At 44.0% G+C, this 16996-nt stretch overlaps 1 protein-coding gene across 2 annotated transcripts in view; it reads left to right on the top strand.

Annotated features, from left to right (window-relative positions):
- The window catches only part of COL5A1 (collagen type V alpha 1 chain), a 249106-nt gene that overhangs the window by 113765 nt on the left and 118345 nt on the right, over positions 1 to 16996 (top strand). For both annotated transcript variants that reach the window (XM_073313982.1, XM_073313983.1), the window contains exons 7-11: positions 1225 to 1473; positions 7100 to 7264; positions 8172 to 8228; positions 14498 to 14539; positions 14748 to 14810. In XM_073313982.1, the coding sequence (XP_073170083.1) occupies positions 1225 to 1473; positions 7100 to 7264; positions 8172 to 8228; positions 14498 to 14539; positions 14748 to 14810 (576 nt within the window). The remainder of the gene's footprint in view (positions 1 to 1224; positions 1474 to 7099; positions 7265 to 8171; positions 8229 to 14497; positions 14540 to 14747; positions 14811 to 16996) is intronic.

Consider the following 16996-nt stretch of genomic DNA (forward strand, 5'->3'; position numbering starts at 1 on the left):
ATAGACCCATAAATGGCATGTGGGTGAAAGGCTGGAGACTTAAAATGGAAGAAACTACTGTAGATATGTCTGCATTTGTGCTTTGTGCGTGCAGTGTGAGGTTTCCATAGTAATGTGATGCCTGTACTTTGAGCTGAATGAGGATGGGTAACAAGCTTGGTGGTTTATGACACCTTGTCTCTCCAGCAGAGCTAGAAGAACGCGGCTGTGACCTTGCCATCAGAGCATGATTAGCCATGGTCTGCACCTGAAAATATACTTGAAGCAAGGTCTTGCATATATGTCTACAGGGAAGGTTAACTTTGTGCACTAAGGATGTGTCTACGCTGCAAGTGAACGTGTGATTGTAGCACAGATCGGCACATCCGTGCTAGCATTAATCTAGCTAGCACAGCTAACAATACTAGTGTGGACATGGCAGCACGGGTTCAGCAGAATACATACCCAGGGTCCCCGGTGGGCTTGTACTCTGATTGCTGGCCTGTAATGCCACATCTACACTCATATTTTAACCCATGCTAGCTGGATTAAAGCTAGAATGAATGTCACCCCATGCCACAATCACACCTTCACTTACAGTGTAGGCAAACCCTACATCACTTCCACAATGGTAGGTTTCAGAGTAACAGCCGTGTTAGTCTGTATTCGCAAAAAGAAAAGGAGGACTTGTGGCACCTTAGAGACTAACCAATTTATTTGAGCATAAGCTTTCTTGAGCTACAGCATCCGATGAAGTGAGCTGTAGCTCACAAAAGCTTATGCTCAAATAAATTGGTTAGTCTCTAAGGTGCCACAGGTACTCCTTTTCTTTCCACAATGGTAGTTGCTTTTGCCTTCAGAGCCTTTTCAGTTGTGCATTTTGAATTCCTGAATCTCAAGGCCTAAATTTTCAGAAGTGTCCATCAGCTTTGGGGCACCCACTCGGGCTGGATTTTCAGAGCTGCTGAGCACCCCCCGGCTCTATTGCCATCAGTTGCTCCGAACACCTGAAAATCAGGCCCATAGGTCTCACACTAGGCACCCAAAATTAGTAATCACTGCTGATGGCGTAGTTCTGAATCCTTACAAGCTTTTCACTGAGCTATTGATCAGCTGCCTGCTTGGTTTTAAGGAGCCTTCCTGTTTTAGACAAGAAAGGAATTTTCAAACCCACATCTTAGCTGGTAAGAGAGCCAGAACATCCTCTACTTTCTCTAACCGGGCATTGTTTGTATTTTGCAATAGGAGCTCACCCCTCTGCCCACACAAGCACCTACAGTGGTGGAAAACATGGAGGAGACGAAAGAGGATGAGAAGCTGGATGACCCCATCGTGGACGAATATAATTATGAAACCATTAACGAGGAGTACTACACTCCCCTCCCTTATGAGGACCTCAACTATGAGGATATAGACACTCAGGATACCCTTACTGAAGAAGCTGTCGAAGCAGAAGTCCCCGCCAGCACAGTCATCACCCCCACCGTAACCAATGTAATTTCCTCCAAGGAGTCTTTGATTTGTCCTTTTCTTTGTTACTTTTAAGTCTTGACAGCAAAGGATCTAATGTGATAGTCATTATGGAAAAACTTGAAGTGTCCAAGGCACTTGTAGAGAAAAAGGCCTCCCTGAAAAATGTAATCCTCCTGCATTTTCCCTGTGTGAACACAGCACTGCTGCATAGAACTGGTTGAAATTTTTCTCATGAAAAAAGTTTTCCTGTCAGAAAATCTGTGTTTAGTCAAAATCGATGTTTTGTTCAGAAAAATGTTGGTTTTGACGATTTTGTTTTTATTTCCAGTCGGGAGAATCAAAACATCCGATGAAGTGAGCTGTAGCTCACGAAAGCTTATGCTCAAATAAATGTGAGTCTCTAAGGTGCCACAAGTCCTCCTTTTCTTTTTGCGGATTCAGACTAACACGGTTGCTAGTCTGAAAACAAAACAATTGTTTCAAGTCAGAATTGTCAGTTAAATTTAAAAAAAATGTTGATTTGATAGAAAATGTCAATTTTTTTTCATTTGCACATTTCCTGTTCAATTCTGAGAAATTTTTCAGTATTTCAAATTTTTGTTCCCATTGGGAATGGAAGCTCATTTTGAAATGTCAGAATTTCTCATGGCTATGAACGTTACGTTTTCCTAACAGCTCTACTAATAGTCAGGTGAGATTCAAGCTTCCACAGTGAACATGATGTGGAGTGATTAAATTTTCTGGTGACCCTCTCTCTCTATGTTTTGGATGAAATGCACTGCACTCCCTACAAGTTAGTTAATATTCAAGCAGGTCTATTCCCCTCCCCCTCGCAAATTCTACAGCTTCAGCCCATTTGTTCTTTGTGAAAAATTGTCACTATTTTTTTGGCCAGTTTCTGTTAAATACACAGGTATGGGGAAATTCTTACATTCCCAAAAATAAATTAACTGAGATATGGAAGGAAACCTTCATCCCAGAAGTTCAACAAAACCCTGCTGCAGAGCAACCCAGTAGCAAATATCTAAAGCTGGTAGAAATTTGAAAAATTTGAAATTAAATTTAAAAAAAAATCCCTCTTCGTTCTGCAGCTAGCTGTGTCACTGTTTGAAATATCTGAATCTTAAAAATTTCAAATTTTAAAGGGTAGTATTATATTTTTTTTTCCAAAATTGTTTCCTTTTTGTCCTGACCTGCTCTAGCAATGACTAGCTGAGTTACTGGGCAGGTCTTGATAGACATTTAGGTAATGTAGACAATCAGTTTTGTGCTGTCTCATTTTGTGGCACCTGTTATCTCAGAGGGGTCCGTCTGTCACCTTTTGTCCAAGAAAGGCTGGCTGTAAGCTTGAACACAGCTGCTTTCTGGAGCTCTTTGGGTTGTTTCCTGATAGCATCTGTGAATATTCCATATTTAATGTGTCCTGCCCTTACCATCTAATATTGATGTTGAGATTGGTCCCTATTGATGTTGTCATCAAATTAGTCTAGAAGTGTCATGTCTGTGCCTACTAAATTTCTCTCCCAACCAGGAAATAACCCTCTTCTGGACTTCTTCTCTGCCCAGAAGCCTTGACAACAAATATCAGTAGTAGGAAAATATTTCCCAGGAGAACTGGCAGAGATTTTGGTTGCTTCTTGAATAGAGAGGGAGAATTTAGTTGTCATACTGACAAAAAAACACACCTCTCTGGGAAGCAGCGAAAGGTGTCAAAGACGCAGCGAAGGCTGGCCAAGAGAATTAAAGTTTGGAATAGATGCTTCCCTGAATGAATGAAAAGGTGTCATGGAAGCTGGCCAAATGGAGATCCAAGCAGCTGTAGCAAGACAGGAGAGGAGCCAGCAACAGATGAAGGAAAATCTCAAGGCAGAGATCAAATCCAATCAATTGGGAATAAAAAATGCAGTGAAGGAGGAGAGTGAGGCTGTATGAAAAGATACAATGGCCTGGGAAAATGTGTTGAAGAACCGAGCACCAGTCCTGAACAAACAAATAGATGAGAAGGTTTCCCAAGAAATATAAAACGGCCAGAATTCTTTGGCCAAACTGGAACTCTCTAGGAGAGAAGCTAGAGATGGGATTAGATGGCTTTGGATGAGGAAATGAGAGGCTCAAAGATCAATTTAGTTGTTAGGATATGGAATCAGAAAAGAAACAAGCTTCAGGTAAGGAAACGTTAAGACTTTGTGCCTAAGCTCTAACACCAGGATGCTCTGCAGGGCACATGGAGCGGTGGCCAGTCTGTGCTCATAATATGGAAGCATTCAGTGTTAGAAGGGAAAAAACAGCTTCCGGAGAGGTTTATTTTTCCCAATTTAACATCTTGATGCAAATGAATTGTTGACAAAATGAACAGGGAGTCAGCAGGCTTAGCAGCTAGCTTGAACTAATCAGACTGAATGATGCAGCTGGAATTAGCCCCAGAAAAGAGAATGAGTTATTTTGACCTGATGAATGCCCTTAATGTGAGGTTCGGGCTATCTCCCTATCTGAGTTGATCCAAGTTTGTTTAAAGCCAAGGAAGAAAGAACAAGGAAAATCCATCAGCGCAAGTAGAGGACTTTCGTAGGTTAATGTGTCTGGCATATCTTCAGACCAAGTCAGGCATGCCAAATAAATGGGCAACAGGCCAGTTTATTGGTGACCAAGAGGATCACTTGAAAATTAAAATCAATGGGTGGAAGCCATAGGCCCTGCATGCCGCTGTGGACTTTGAAGGATTTGAATTTCCATTGCAATGCAGTAGCACACCAAACTGCTCATGGGAGAGGTTGAAATGGGGCCCTGCAATCTTGAAGCCTAAATCTGTGTCTAATTTTCATGATGAGACATGGAATTCAGGTTAGAGACAAGTTGAGAGGTTTGCAAACACATCATGCTCAGTTTGACACACAGAATGTCAGCAGCAGCACAAAGGCTATGGGAGACACTTCTTGCAAGCCCTGATCCTGTGAACGAATTGTCAGACATTCAGTCCAGCCTTGCCATCACTCGTGATGTAGTGATCACTCTTCATCCACTTCAAGAAACAGAATGGCACTCAGTCCCAGGGGCAAACCATGGAGTTACTTGGAGTAGCTATACAGTTTTTGTTTACAGCCAGTGGTGGCTAGATTGGGCCTGTCAACAACAGAAAAGGGCAGTTTGCCAGCTGTTGAATACAGAAGTAAAAAGTTGAAATAATATGGGAATTGGGGAGAGTGAACAATAAATCCCACAACCTACTGGAAGTTTCTTTTCCTGAGGCAGATGGTACTGGCCCCTGTTGGAAACAGGATACTGGTCTGAATCCAGTGTGGAAATTCCTAAATTCCCATCCTAGCCCTTTAATAAGATCAGGAAATGTGTGCTGTGAACATTAGTCCAGGCCTGTTAATAATCCTGGGGGATAGGTATTATAAAACTGGACTCCATTGGAAACTGTGATTGGAGAACTATCAGCAGTTCACAAATGGGGTAACTTGGGTTTATAAGAATGAAACTTTTGGAGTCTGAGCCTGGGCTTTTGGAAGCAGATTTAGTCAATGAACTCACATTGGGTTTAGATTTCATTGTAGCTAATAACTGTGTGATAACTGCCAGTGAAGCAATTCTGAACATTCAGTATGGAGAAATACGCCTGTGAAAGATGGGAACTAGGTAAAAATATGCTTTGTTCGATGACTGCTCTGCAGGGAGCAATCTGTTCTCCTCTTCCGGAGGCAGGTGTCACAGTTTCAAATTCGTATCTGTGTAATTTTCCAACAAAGGGAGTGGTGGAAAATCTGGTTTGAATGAGGTTCTTTGAAAGTGACAAAAGAAATTGACTAACTTTTGGGTGATTTTTTCAGGCCAGTTTGTGACCCAGATTATTTGAGGGGGGGGGGTTTACTCAAAATTTCACCAAAATGTTCATTTTTCACACTGAACCCCCTCCTCTGTCAAAAATTTCAAAAAAAAATATTGCTTCTTTTTCAAGCAAATTGATTTTTTTTTAATGGAAAAAAATATGAAGACTTCAGTGTTTGAGTTTATAGCATTTTACATTTCAAACAAGAGGGTCTTCCAGGATGTTACGTGTTTATGGCAAGCAACAGATTCTAATGTCTGAAGAATTACCGTTAAACTGAATCTAGTGAAATGTGAACTCTTGCTAAGAGAATGCCCTGGTCAGCTGATCAGTGAGAAAGACATTCCACTGGGTGAAGGAGAGGAAGAGGTGGTGCAGAAGTGGCTAAATTCCTTCTGGCTCACAGATATATAGAGTTTTCTAGGACTCTGTTTTCATTTCTGGGTTTGCCAACATAACAGAATGTGCGTATGTTAAGTGAGAAAAGAAAACCCGAGAGTGGAAGCTAAACTGTGATTTCATTGGCGAATACTTGGCCTTTGCAGAGTTAAAAAAGGCACTTCACTATGTCAGTGTTTGCTTACCCATGTTTAAAACCCCTTTCAGATTAGACCCAGATGCTCATGCTTATGGAATATGAGCAGTTTTGGCCCAAGAACAAAGATTGGAACTGATGGTGGCATATTACAGCACCTCTAAATTCTTCCTTTCTGGTGGTGAAGTAACTTCTCTCTGAACTGTTGGAAGTAATTAAGCCATGGACCATAAAAAGAAAAGGAGTACTTGTGGCACCTTAGAGGCTAACAAATTTATTAGAGCAACCATGTTCATTATTACCTGCATGGGAGAACATTTGTGCTCAGAACAGACATACTTCTTTACAATGCTCTTTAGATTCCAGAGTGCCATGGGACAGTTGGCCTGGAGGTTACAGAAATTACGGGACTATGATATTGTTGCACACAGGCTTGGCCAGAAGCAAGGAAATTCTGATGCTTTGCCTAGAGGTCCTCTTTTGCTGAACCCTTGCATACATTTCCTCTTAAGAATCAGAAGAGGGTATTATTTGGGTAGGGAGAAATGTGTGCTAATGAATGAATAGTACCCTCTCAGATGCCTAAGTGCAAATGTTCAAAGTTCTGCTTTTGGAACAAGCCTAACTGTAAGGTTGGATCCCAGAACAGTTCGGGAATGAACAAATGGAAGATCCTGGTATAAGGAAACTTTGATTTTCCAAAAAATTTGGGAGGGTCTTTGTAAAATCTGGGATTCATCATGATAAATTTCAGTTTCAGTATGAATTTTAATTATGGGCCAGATGTAAATTTCTGTATGCTTGTTAACCTGGAGATTTGGCTATCTGGGGTTTGGAATGACCTAGGGTTTCAGCACTTCGTCTCATGCCTCTTAATATGGGGTGTCTGGAACTTTTTGTCATGTGTTATTGCTCATACTCTGCGTGGTTTCTCACACATGGTATTTTACACATGTAATACATTTCATGAAGCATATAGGAAATCCGGGGGACATGTCATATTGAGTTCCATATGGGTGTAGCATTTTATATCTGTAATTCTGCTGGCAAGTCCCCTTGAAAGAGTTCATTGGTCGTCCCTTGAAGCCTTTAGATGCTACTTTACTAAACATTCTTTTATTATTGCTTTGTATTTGTATTTACTTGTGCCATTATCGTAAAGCTTATTCACCCCTGCTCCTCTTTATTTGGGAAATGCACGAGACTCCTCCCCTTAGTTTTTAGAGCATGTGTTGGGTTAGGGGCATCTTTTGTCTGACACAAGCTGCTGTTCTTGTTTTCAGGCCGAGGTGGAAACGGGTCAAGAGGAAGACGACCAAGATAAAGACTTTACTGAAGAGACAATAAAAGAGTATGATGGGAATTACTATGATACCTACTATGACCGAACTGTCTCTCCTGATATTGGGCCAGGAATGCCTGCTAACCAAGAAACAGAGTATGAAGGGGTAATGGAACACTTTCTGACTCCAGACCCTTTTTGAATTTCTTTCTATCTGCTTTCTTAGCCCAGTTTTTTAGCCTTTGGAGGGATAGGAAACCTCGACCTACTTCTTCAATCCCTTTCACTTCCCCCAGGTAATATGTAGGAGTTATAAAAGGAAAAGGCACATTAGATTCCTAGTTCTTGTCTACATGGGAGCACTCAGAAAAATTAATCTGAATTAACTAAAGTTATGAATTTTAAATAAATTAAACTGCATTAAACCCCTATGTGGATGCTGTCATTCAGAATTAAAGTGCCTTACTTCTGTTTAGTTTAATTCACTTCCAGAATGAATTAAGCAAAATCAAATTACGGCCACTTAAATTCTGAAAAAGTGTGTCCACATAGAAATGTAATCCACTTTAAAAGATAATTTGGATTAATTTTCCTGAATGTTTCTGTGTAGACAAACTTGTTGATTCCAAGGCCAGAAGGGACCATTGTGATAATCTAATCTGACCTCCTTCGTAACATGGGCCATAGAACTTCCCCCAAATAATTTCTGTTTGAACTAGAGCATTTTATTTTAAATAAAGATCAAAACTTGATGGAAAAGTTGCCAGCAATTAGGTCACCCTAATTTATCCTGCTGCATATGGAAGCAATAATTCCCTACAAATACCTGACCTCTGAAATTGCTGTGCACTAGAGAGATGGAACAGAACCTTAGATAGTAACAAAATGAGTCTTTGCTCCTTTTTTAATATGTGTCTTCTGCACCCATCTGCATCAAGTTCCGTCCTTGGGTGGTGTGGGCTCTGCTGACTGCATCTTGATCATGTTTCTGGTTCCCAGTCTGAATCCAATTGAGACAGCAAGCTTATATCCTTTGTTTAACTCATTGCCTGTGTTTCTCTTGTGTGTTACAGATTGGTGGCCCACGAGGTGAGAAAGGGCAGAAGGGAGAGCCTGCAATAATTGAACCGGTAAGGGTGCCCTTCATCTACAAAGATTTCTTCTTCGGGGGTGGGCATGTGTATATGGAATTGTATGGTACTGAAGCAGAGTTCTGTGTAGCTCGAAAGCTTGTCTCTTTCACCAATAGATCTTGGTCCAATAAAAGGTATTACCTTCCCCACCTTCTCTATGAAATTGAAAAGCAGTCGTAGGTCTGTATGTTTGGTAGTCACTTATGCTCCCAGCTGCAGCTCGTAGGGAAATGGTCAGTATTTTCCATGAAATAATTTCAAAAGAAATAGAAAATTTTTCATTTTATGAAAAAAAAAATTCTGTTAGAAATTTTCTGGATTTTTTAAAATAAAAATTGAAAATGCTTGGGGGGGCATTTATTTTAAGAAACAGGGATAATTTGGAAAGAAATTAACATTTTCCATTTAGTCCTTTTCTCCCCTCCCACACCCCAAAAAGCTATTTTTGTTTGTAACAATTCTTTGGCCAAATTTCTTTTTACCAGTGTTCTGTACAAATGGCGAGAGCCTGTCTTAGTACTCCAATGGCTTTTACTTAGTCGTCGGTTTGAATTACAGCCCTCCCATCTGACTCCCTGCAGTTCTGGGAGAGCTTAGCTCCGGGTCTGAACTTTACAGCTCAAGCCCATCCTTAATTGTACAACTGAGGAGCACACCTCTGTGGCAAGGAAAGGGTTCTCCCAGCACACAGCTGTGGAAGCTGAGAATGATTTTTCCCCCTTCAATGTCCGATGTCCATTCTCTCCTTTAGGCCTCCATGTTGGTAAGGACCTTGAAAGTGCTCCTGTCTGATTGTTCAGGAACCAGAATCCTATATTCTCTACTTCTCTGTTTTGCCTGCACTGAGAGCAAGGGTTTCTTCGGCCCAGCTCTGAGGCACTTTTTGGTTTTAAAGTGCAGTTGTAAAATCAATTGCACTCACTTTATCAGTCAAAGGAATTTTCCAGCTACCCTACTGGGGTCTGAGAATCAAGCAGGGTTCTTTCTGTTTTTACAGCATCACCACTGATAAAGTCTCTTGGCCTTATTTTCCGAGCTTTCTGAGAACCTGCAGCTTCACTTGCCTTTAAGGAGAGATGTCTGTGCTCAACGCCTTTTGAAAATCCAGTCCCTGTGTGATCAGAGTTTAGCTGACAATTTAACTGATGGCACATGAAATGGACTGGAATTCAGCTGTCCTGCCCACAGGGTGTCTTACCTTGGTGGGATTAACTGGAGGAACAACTGCTTGTTGTGAGCTCTGATTGAAAGGTTCACAGGGAACGGAACTATTATTACGTAGCCCCTTTTCCATCCATAAGTACACTTTAAGATCTCAACTTGCCTCCATGTCTGCATCCCTCTCCGCACCCCCAGGAGAGACCCACAGATATTCGGATCCTTTCAATTACCCCCATTCATCTTGCTCCTGAGTCTCCGAAAGTCCAAGCACACGCTCATTGCAGACCAGTAACTCAATTAACCTAATTTTTCATTGGCAGAATGCCAACACAGTGCCAGAAGAAAGGACAACACTTCCTATCTGTTGGAGTCTGTTTTTTTCTGCCCTTCCTCTGTTTCTCTCCTGCGTGATCCTTTTCCAGAGGGTAGGGGGAAGGGTTTGACACCCAGAACCAGTGCTTTTAAAAAGCATTCCCAACCCTCCAAGTCAATTCCTTCCTTTCTGGGCCCTGCTTTCATTCTGCGGACAAAGGGAACAAAATGGATAGTTTGTCTAACTGAGGTGTGGAAAGCTCCGTTAAAATATGGGGGAGAGGGGGGAACCTGCTTAAACTCAGGCTGCCCCGTCCAATCTGAAATGTTACAGAGCGAACAAAATAGTTAAGTGTAATCATCCAGAAAGAATTTGGCTGCGTTGGCTGTTTCAAAACACTGGAGCATATATAGCCATTGCCAGAAAATAAACAAGACCAAATGCTGCCTTTCCTCTCTTCCTTCGGTTTCCCTTTAGCTGAGAGAAATGCAGATTCGTTGTGCTCTTTATCTTTAGCAAAGGCACTTTCTTCAGATCGGAGCTGCTGGATTGTGGGGTTGCGGGGGAGGAGGAGGAAGGATTCCTCTGAACTTTCCTTCCTTTCTTTCAGTCCGTCTGTCTTTCAATCCTTACTCGGTGCTGACGCTTGCTGGAGGCAGCAGGATAGCACAGTCTTCAGTCTAATAGTTTCTGTGATGGCAAAGGCAGCATTAACGCTCAAGAGCTTCAGGAGGTGCATGAGAGCAGGGATCTGGGAGTCAGGACTGTTGGATTCTGTTCATTGTTGTACAGCTTTGGAGCAAAGCAAAACACAAGAGAGACTCACTCTGTCACCTTGGGCAAGTCTCTCTTCCTCTCTGAACTGTGACTCATAGGGCATGTCTACACTTAAAACACGAGCAGCACAGCTGCCCCATTGTAGTGCTTCAGTGTAGACACCACCTCCGCCGACGGGAGGGGTTCTCCCGGCTCCATAGGTATCCATCTCTTAGCCGCTGTCTGCGTGGGGACTTAAGTTGGTTTAACAAGGCCACGCCAAGGGTGTGAGTTTTTCACACCCCAAACAACTTAGTTAAACCCACCTAATTTTCTAGTGAAAATGAGGCCTAAGGTGCCACATTATAGTAACTGTTGGTAAATGCTGACCCTTAGGATAACACCTGACCTTTCCCTCCCCCGGTCTATCAAACAGGCAGAAGTTAGAATACCTATATTAAAATGCTTGGGCTCTTCAGATGGAAGCGAGTAAATTTAAAACAGCATAGTTTTATTTTTATCCCTTCAGATTAACTTGAGGAACTCCCCGTGTCTGGGTCCCTTTACGAATGGCATTGCAAATGCCTTTGCTCTGAGAGTGCCCAGAAGGGATGGCTGTTGGCACAGATGCAAAATTGGGAAGCTGCTAGCGAGACCCTTCATCTTCTAGCCATGGAAGGGTGCAGGGAAAGAAGGGTGCCTTTGAGATGAGGAGGGAGTTGAGACAGAGGCATGGAATGACTTCATACAAATGGTGAGAACAAATCAGGAACAACTTGCTCACAGCACTTTTGCCATCTTATGAAGCCAAGCCATGGGGCAGAACCCTGCCCCCGCTGAAGCCAACAGGAGCTTTGGCACTGAATTCAGTCAGAGCAGAATGGGGCTCCCAAATCTGTGGCTCTCGCTCCACAAGCCAGAGTTTTTATTCCATTCCATGCTCCCTCCTCTTCCCCTGCATGTCCCTCCCTGCCCCCTCCTGTCACACAGCCTGTCTCCTGCTACCCTGCCTTGTCGCCTTGCATGGATAATGGAAACTGTTGGAATTTCTCACTGAGGAGACTTTCCAGATGTCCCCACAGCCAGAGCCCAACATAAACAAATGGATAAATATGGGAGGATGCCCAGGCTGTCTGTATCAGGAATAGGTTAATTAGGTCTTCCTCTCCCGTCCTCTCTGAGGGGCCTCCTTTGCCTCGATGATTGGCTGTGGGAAGCAGAGCTCTCGGCACCGTAGCCATTGAGGAGACAGTTTCAAGTATTTCCCACATAAATCTGGCACCCGGCAGCTCTTGACGGTCGTGGGGCTCCTTATATGGGCAATGACTCTCTGTGGAGCTGAGGGGAGTTTATCAGCACTGAGCGGAGGTGGAGGTCTGGGGATGGTGCTAGTCTCCGGAGCTGCCACGCAGGCAGATGGGTGGTGCCTTAATCGGTCCAGTTTCTCAAATGAAATGGACGCCGGGGGGTGGAGGGTGCAGCTCCTATGAACCCACCGCTTTGCAAGATTTTTGGATTTATAACTTACAACCACCCTTCCCTTCTTTGCAAAACTAACCAGCGCTTTCTGCCCATCGTTCCCTGAGAGCAGGGAATCTTAAACCTCCACCCTAACTGGTCCCTTGTCAGCAGTCTCAGCAGAGAGCGGCCAATAGCAACATAGGCCATAAAGACTGAACTGTCCTCTCCCTCCTCAGGTCAGGACTGGGGTGCCTTGGTTAGAGCAACGTGAAGAGATTGGCTCAATGAGGGCCTGTATGCTGGGCACATTCCATCTTCCTCCTACTCACTTCACTTACTGCCCCGGGTTCATCTGAACTAAGGGAAAATAGAGTGTGTCCAGAGCTAGATCATGTTGGTGACATCACTGCACGCTAGCCAGATATACCCTTTAGCCTGTAGACCATGGCCCCTTGAAGCTCAGGTGCACTGAATGTGCACTGAATGCACTCAAAGGGTCTCTCCAGAGCTCCAGGTAAAGAGCTTGTACTCAGGCCTCTGCTCCATGTCCAGAAAGGAACAGATTTCCTAAGGCCTCTATTCTCCCAGCACATCTGGATTCAGCCCTTGTTAGCAGTAATACTGCTTCCATATAAATTGTTCATCAGTCCAAATTCCACCACCAAAACCCCTTGCTTCCACTTGTTACACCGAGGCCAAGTGTTTCAAACCTGCATTGCTTCACCCAGGACAGATCAGAGGCAAGGAACAGCTCCCACCTCCTTGCACACCAGGAAAGAGTGGGCAAAGAATGTATGGTCTTGATAGGTTTGTACCCTGCTCACTCATTCTGGGTACTGGGGCTATTTTCTCCTTCCACTTCCCTCCATCTCTTGGCGGGTCATCCTATTGCCCAGGCTGCTCTTAGAGTCACCAGCCTTGTCCCAGTATTTAACCTCTGTTTTATTTTTTTGCACCTCACCCGTTGCCATGAAACACATGAGCACATCTCTTGAAAAGCCTGCAGCAACATGTCCTCCAGATTCTGCAGCTGTGCTAATCAGTTTCATACAGCTCAGCTGTTCCCCACCCCCACACACTTATCCTTCCATCCAGGGGGGAAATCTTACTGTCCTAACCCAGGACAAATGAGTGCCATTCATGAGTCTCTCCTCATACTCATGTAAATCAGGAGTAACTCTACTGCAGTCAGTGGAAAGACAGTGTTAAACTGCTATAGGATAAGGTCCATGAACCAAATTCTCTGCTAATGTAAATCCACATGACTGCATTGATTTCACTGGAGTTTCCCCTATTAAATCAACAGAGAATTGGCTCCCCATATAACCAAACAAACCAGCCCTTAAATCAGCTAGGAACGGGTATCAGTAGTATTAAAAAATCCTTATACTAGCCAAGGGATTTGGCTGCAGAGGGTATGTGTACATGCCCATATCCCACTGGGGGTGCCATCATGGTATTTGGCAATATAGTGTGATCTGTTTTCTCTTTGGGGGTGGGTGGGCTGAAGAAGTGCAGATGTTGGGGCAGGAATCCCTGTTTGCTGCATGTACCCTGACTGCTTCAGATTCACTCCGCTCAGCCCTTTGCACTGTGCAGGACATAGGAACCTGCGGTGATGTCAGCCCACACTTTCACCGGCTCTGCTCCACCAACTGGCCTTAGCTTCAACCCTGACCTGGGGAGACCACCCTCCTCCGAGGGGAAGGTGTAACTCGATCGCTGGGCTGGCTCCTTCCCAGGCTTCTCCTGACTGAGTCAATTTGACATTTGCTGACTTTTATGGGCTGATTTCATCCTGTAGGAGAATGACTCTGCTGGCTACATATTAGCCGGCGAGAGGTGAAACGGGCTGCTTGGAATATGGACACCTTGCTGGATGACTTTGAACTTGGTCAGCAGCCCAGCGATGGAAGTCTCCCCTCCCCCATTAAAAAACCCCCAACTCCACTGAGTACAACATACCCATGATTTAAAGGAATAGCAAAATATTTAATTTTTTAAACAATGAGATAACATTACCCTGACATGGTGCGCACACAATGATCTTATAGGTTCACTCAGTAAATCACTGCATAAAGTCTGCTAGGGAAAGATATGTAAAGACCCCTGGAAATGCCTTAGAATTTGATTGGAACTAGAGACAGCATTCTGAGCATTGGCTGCAAAACTCACTCTAGCAGAGCTTGGTTTTCTGGCATTCCAGACACAGTGCAAGGCTTTTCATTTGCTTGACCTTGGACTAAGATGAGAGAGGATTCCGCTCTCACCTGGTGTGATTCTGGGATGGTTGTTGGGGCAAGACTTTTATTTATGCCCAGCCTGGGCTGAACTGGTCGACATTTTGCTTTTCAGTGTACAGGATGTAGTGTGCCAATGGCAATGGACCCAGACTCCGCTGAAACAATGTGGAAGCTGCTCAGCACCAGGGTGCACTAACATCTGTTGGGCTTGTGAGCAGCAAAAGACCGGATGAGCTAAGAACAGACATGACTGCTTGACTTTTGAACTCCATTGCGGAGGTTGCGTTGGGGATGTGCCATGCTAATCACCAGTCTCTCTTACTGTTTTCTAGGGCATGCTCATCGAAGGGCCATCCGGTCCCGAAGGCCCAGCTGTAAGTCAATTTTTTTTAATACTTCTCTGGACTCTCTGGCTTCCATCGGCCATACCTGGATATCAGAGCAGTTCACGGTCAATTTTACTCTGCTAAAATAAACAGGCAGTTCCAGTTCTGTTTCTTTCCTTTGTGCATGCACGCTCAAACAAATAACAGCACATTTTCCTTTATGACCTAATGTTTTGTCCTGTCTTTTCCATACTAGGGTCTTCCAGGACCTCCGGGAACTACTGGGCCTGTCGGTCCACTGGGTGACCCCGGCGAGAGAGTAAGTATAATGGATTTATATCCTTTGGCTGTGGCCGCAGTTCATTCTTCTGTGTACTGTGGAGCTTTACTGTGACCTGGGGTGTAAAACATAACTGGTCTTAGTGGTGCTTGAAACCAACCACCTCTTGCACTTTAGCCCTTCTGCCTCAAAATGGGGAGAAGTTGTAAGCCTAGCAGAACTCGGCGTGGGGTAAAGGACAGATGTATGAACCTGGAACAAACATCCGGGAAGTGTCCACTCTAGCCTTTGCAAATGTGTCAAAGACCTCAAGTTACTTGGCAACCAATTAACTCAAGATTTTAAAAAAGAAGCTTAGTGTAAAGAAACTCTTTGACATGTCTCCACATCCTTTATTCCTACGTGACAGGTAATTACGCTGTGTCTCAGTAATAGTCAGAGGGCAAGTGTGGCGTGTGTCTGAGAGTTCTTCAGTGGGCAAGTGCAGCCTGTCTGAGATATTAGATGGCGGGCAGTGTTTTCTGCATTATGGCAGGGTCTGCTGGCTCAGAAAGTTTTGCAGTGCTATAAATACAGAATGAAGGTTTCACTGCAGGATTCAGAAGATGCAGGAGCTGGACTGTTGGTGTGAAAAACTTTCATTCAAACACACAGAAGTCTTCTAGCACAGGAAAAGTATAAATTAAGTTCAGACCTGGAGCCTTAATTAAACAATCCACTGGTTAGGAGCAAAAAATATCCACCACTCCTGCAGTGGATGGTGTTTTTCTCACGGAAGCTCCATGGTTTCAGTGGATTTCACTCTGTAGCCTATAACTTGCCCCACAGGAATGTGCGTTTCTTCTTGTGTAATGGTTTTGTTTTTTTTCAAATTACCTCCAATATGAAGATCCTTCTCCTACAATACTGTGTCTTTCCATTAGGAGGAGCTTTTGCCTTACTGACAGACACGAGCAACTGACCTGCTTTCTCTGTCAATGGGATTGTTAGGTGGTTTCCTTTATCATTATTTTATTTTATTTTGTTTAAATTCATTGCTGGGGAAAATACCCTACCCGCCTCCGATACGTCGTATTTGCGTTTTCAAGGCTCCTGGATTTTGGCGTCCAACTTGTGACACCTACAGCCTCATTTTCAGAAAGTGCTGAGCACCCTCAATGCCAGCTGAGATCCAGGATGTCTGCAGGTGGTCAGCACCTCTGAAAATCAGGCCCCCGGTTTCTGATTAGGGCCGCCTGAAATCGAGGCTCCCAAACGGCCACCATGCAAATGTGTTCTCCTCCTCATTTCTGCTTCGTTTTCTTCGCCTCTGAATCACGCAACCCCCGGTAAATGCTATTTTTCTCCCAATAGGAAGAAATTAAACGGCAGAGAAGTAACATGTGCAGTTGCTGTGCTGAAACAAACTCCTGCTTCTGCATACACCATGCAACCGGCCGTGTCTGTAGAGTTAATTTAGGTCTGACACCTAGTGGAGGATTTGGAGTACTGCTGCTTGCTTTGGTTTCACGGAAGGCCTGAAATGGGGGGTCACTAGAACCTACCTACTGTAGCAGTCAGCCTAAAGCGGCTGGAATTGGAACAGTCCCTCGGCAGGAATCGGGAGTAAATAAATCACTGCATTTCCAAGCTGAAAGCTTTTAGGAGGGAAAAAATTAATATCATCAGGAAATGTTTCTTTTGGGTTTTTTTGGGTTTTTTTTCCCATTGAAGAACGGAAGCGATACTTTAATTTTAGATTGTTGGGCTTATAGAGGGACTTTTCCTGAATGGAGCAGAAGAGGAAAAGTAGTAATCTCCTAATACAGTGCATTAAAATCCCGCTTGTTTCTCTTGGTTGGCCTGCACGTGCAGACAAAGGTGTAAAGCTGATGGACTCCCTCACCAGCCCAGGAAATACTCAGTGTCATGCCCGGAGTCTTTTCAAACCCTTCCTTTAGGGCACAGTTTACTCTTCAAACGCAATAAAATAGTTCAACATAAGTTCCACATATAAGCCTTGTCTTTCCCTCTCACCCATGGTCTTCTGCAGGGGCCCAGGGGCCTTTCCTCCTGCCAAATTCTCTCCTCCCTCAACGGAGCTACGTTTTTTGGCTTTTATAATCACTTGAGCGGTCTCGGCTGGGACATAGCTGATCGGCATGCTGGGCCCAACGCCCCTTAGGGTTACCCCGCCCTGCAACAGGCAGACAATGCATTCAGTAAGAATTAGGGAGAGAACCCTT

This window comes from Lepidochelys kempii, chromosome 16 (genome assembly GCF_965140265.1).
Source record: "Lepidochelys kempii isolate rLepKem1 chromosome 16, rLepKem1.hap2, whole genome shotgun sequence".
NCBI classification, from domain to species: Eukaryota; Metazoa; Chordata; order Testudines; family Cheloniidae; genus Lepidochelys; species Lepidochelys kempii.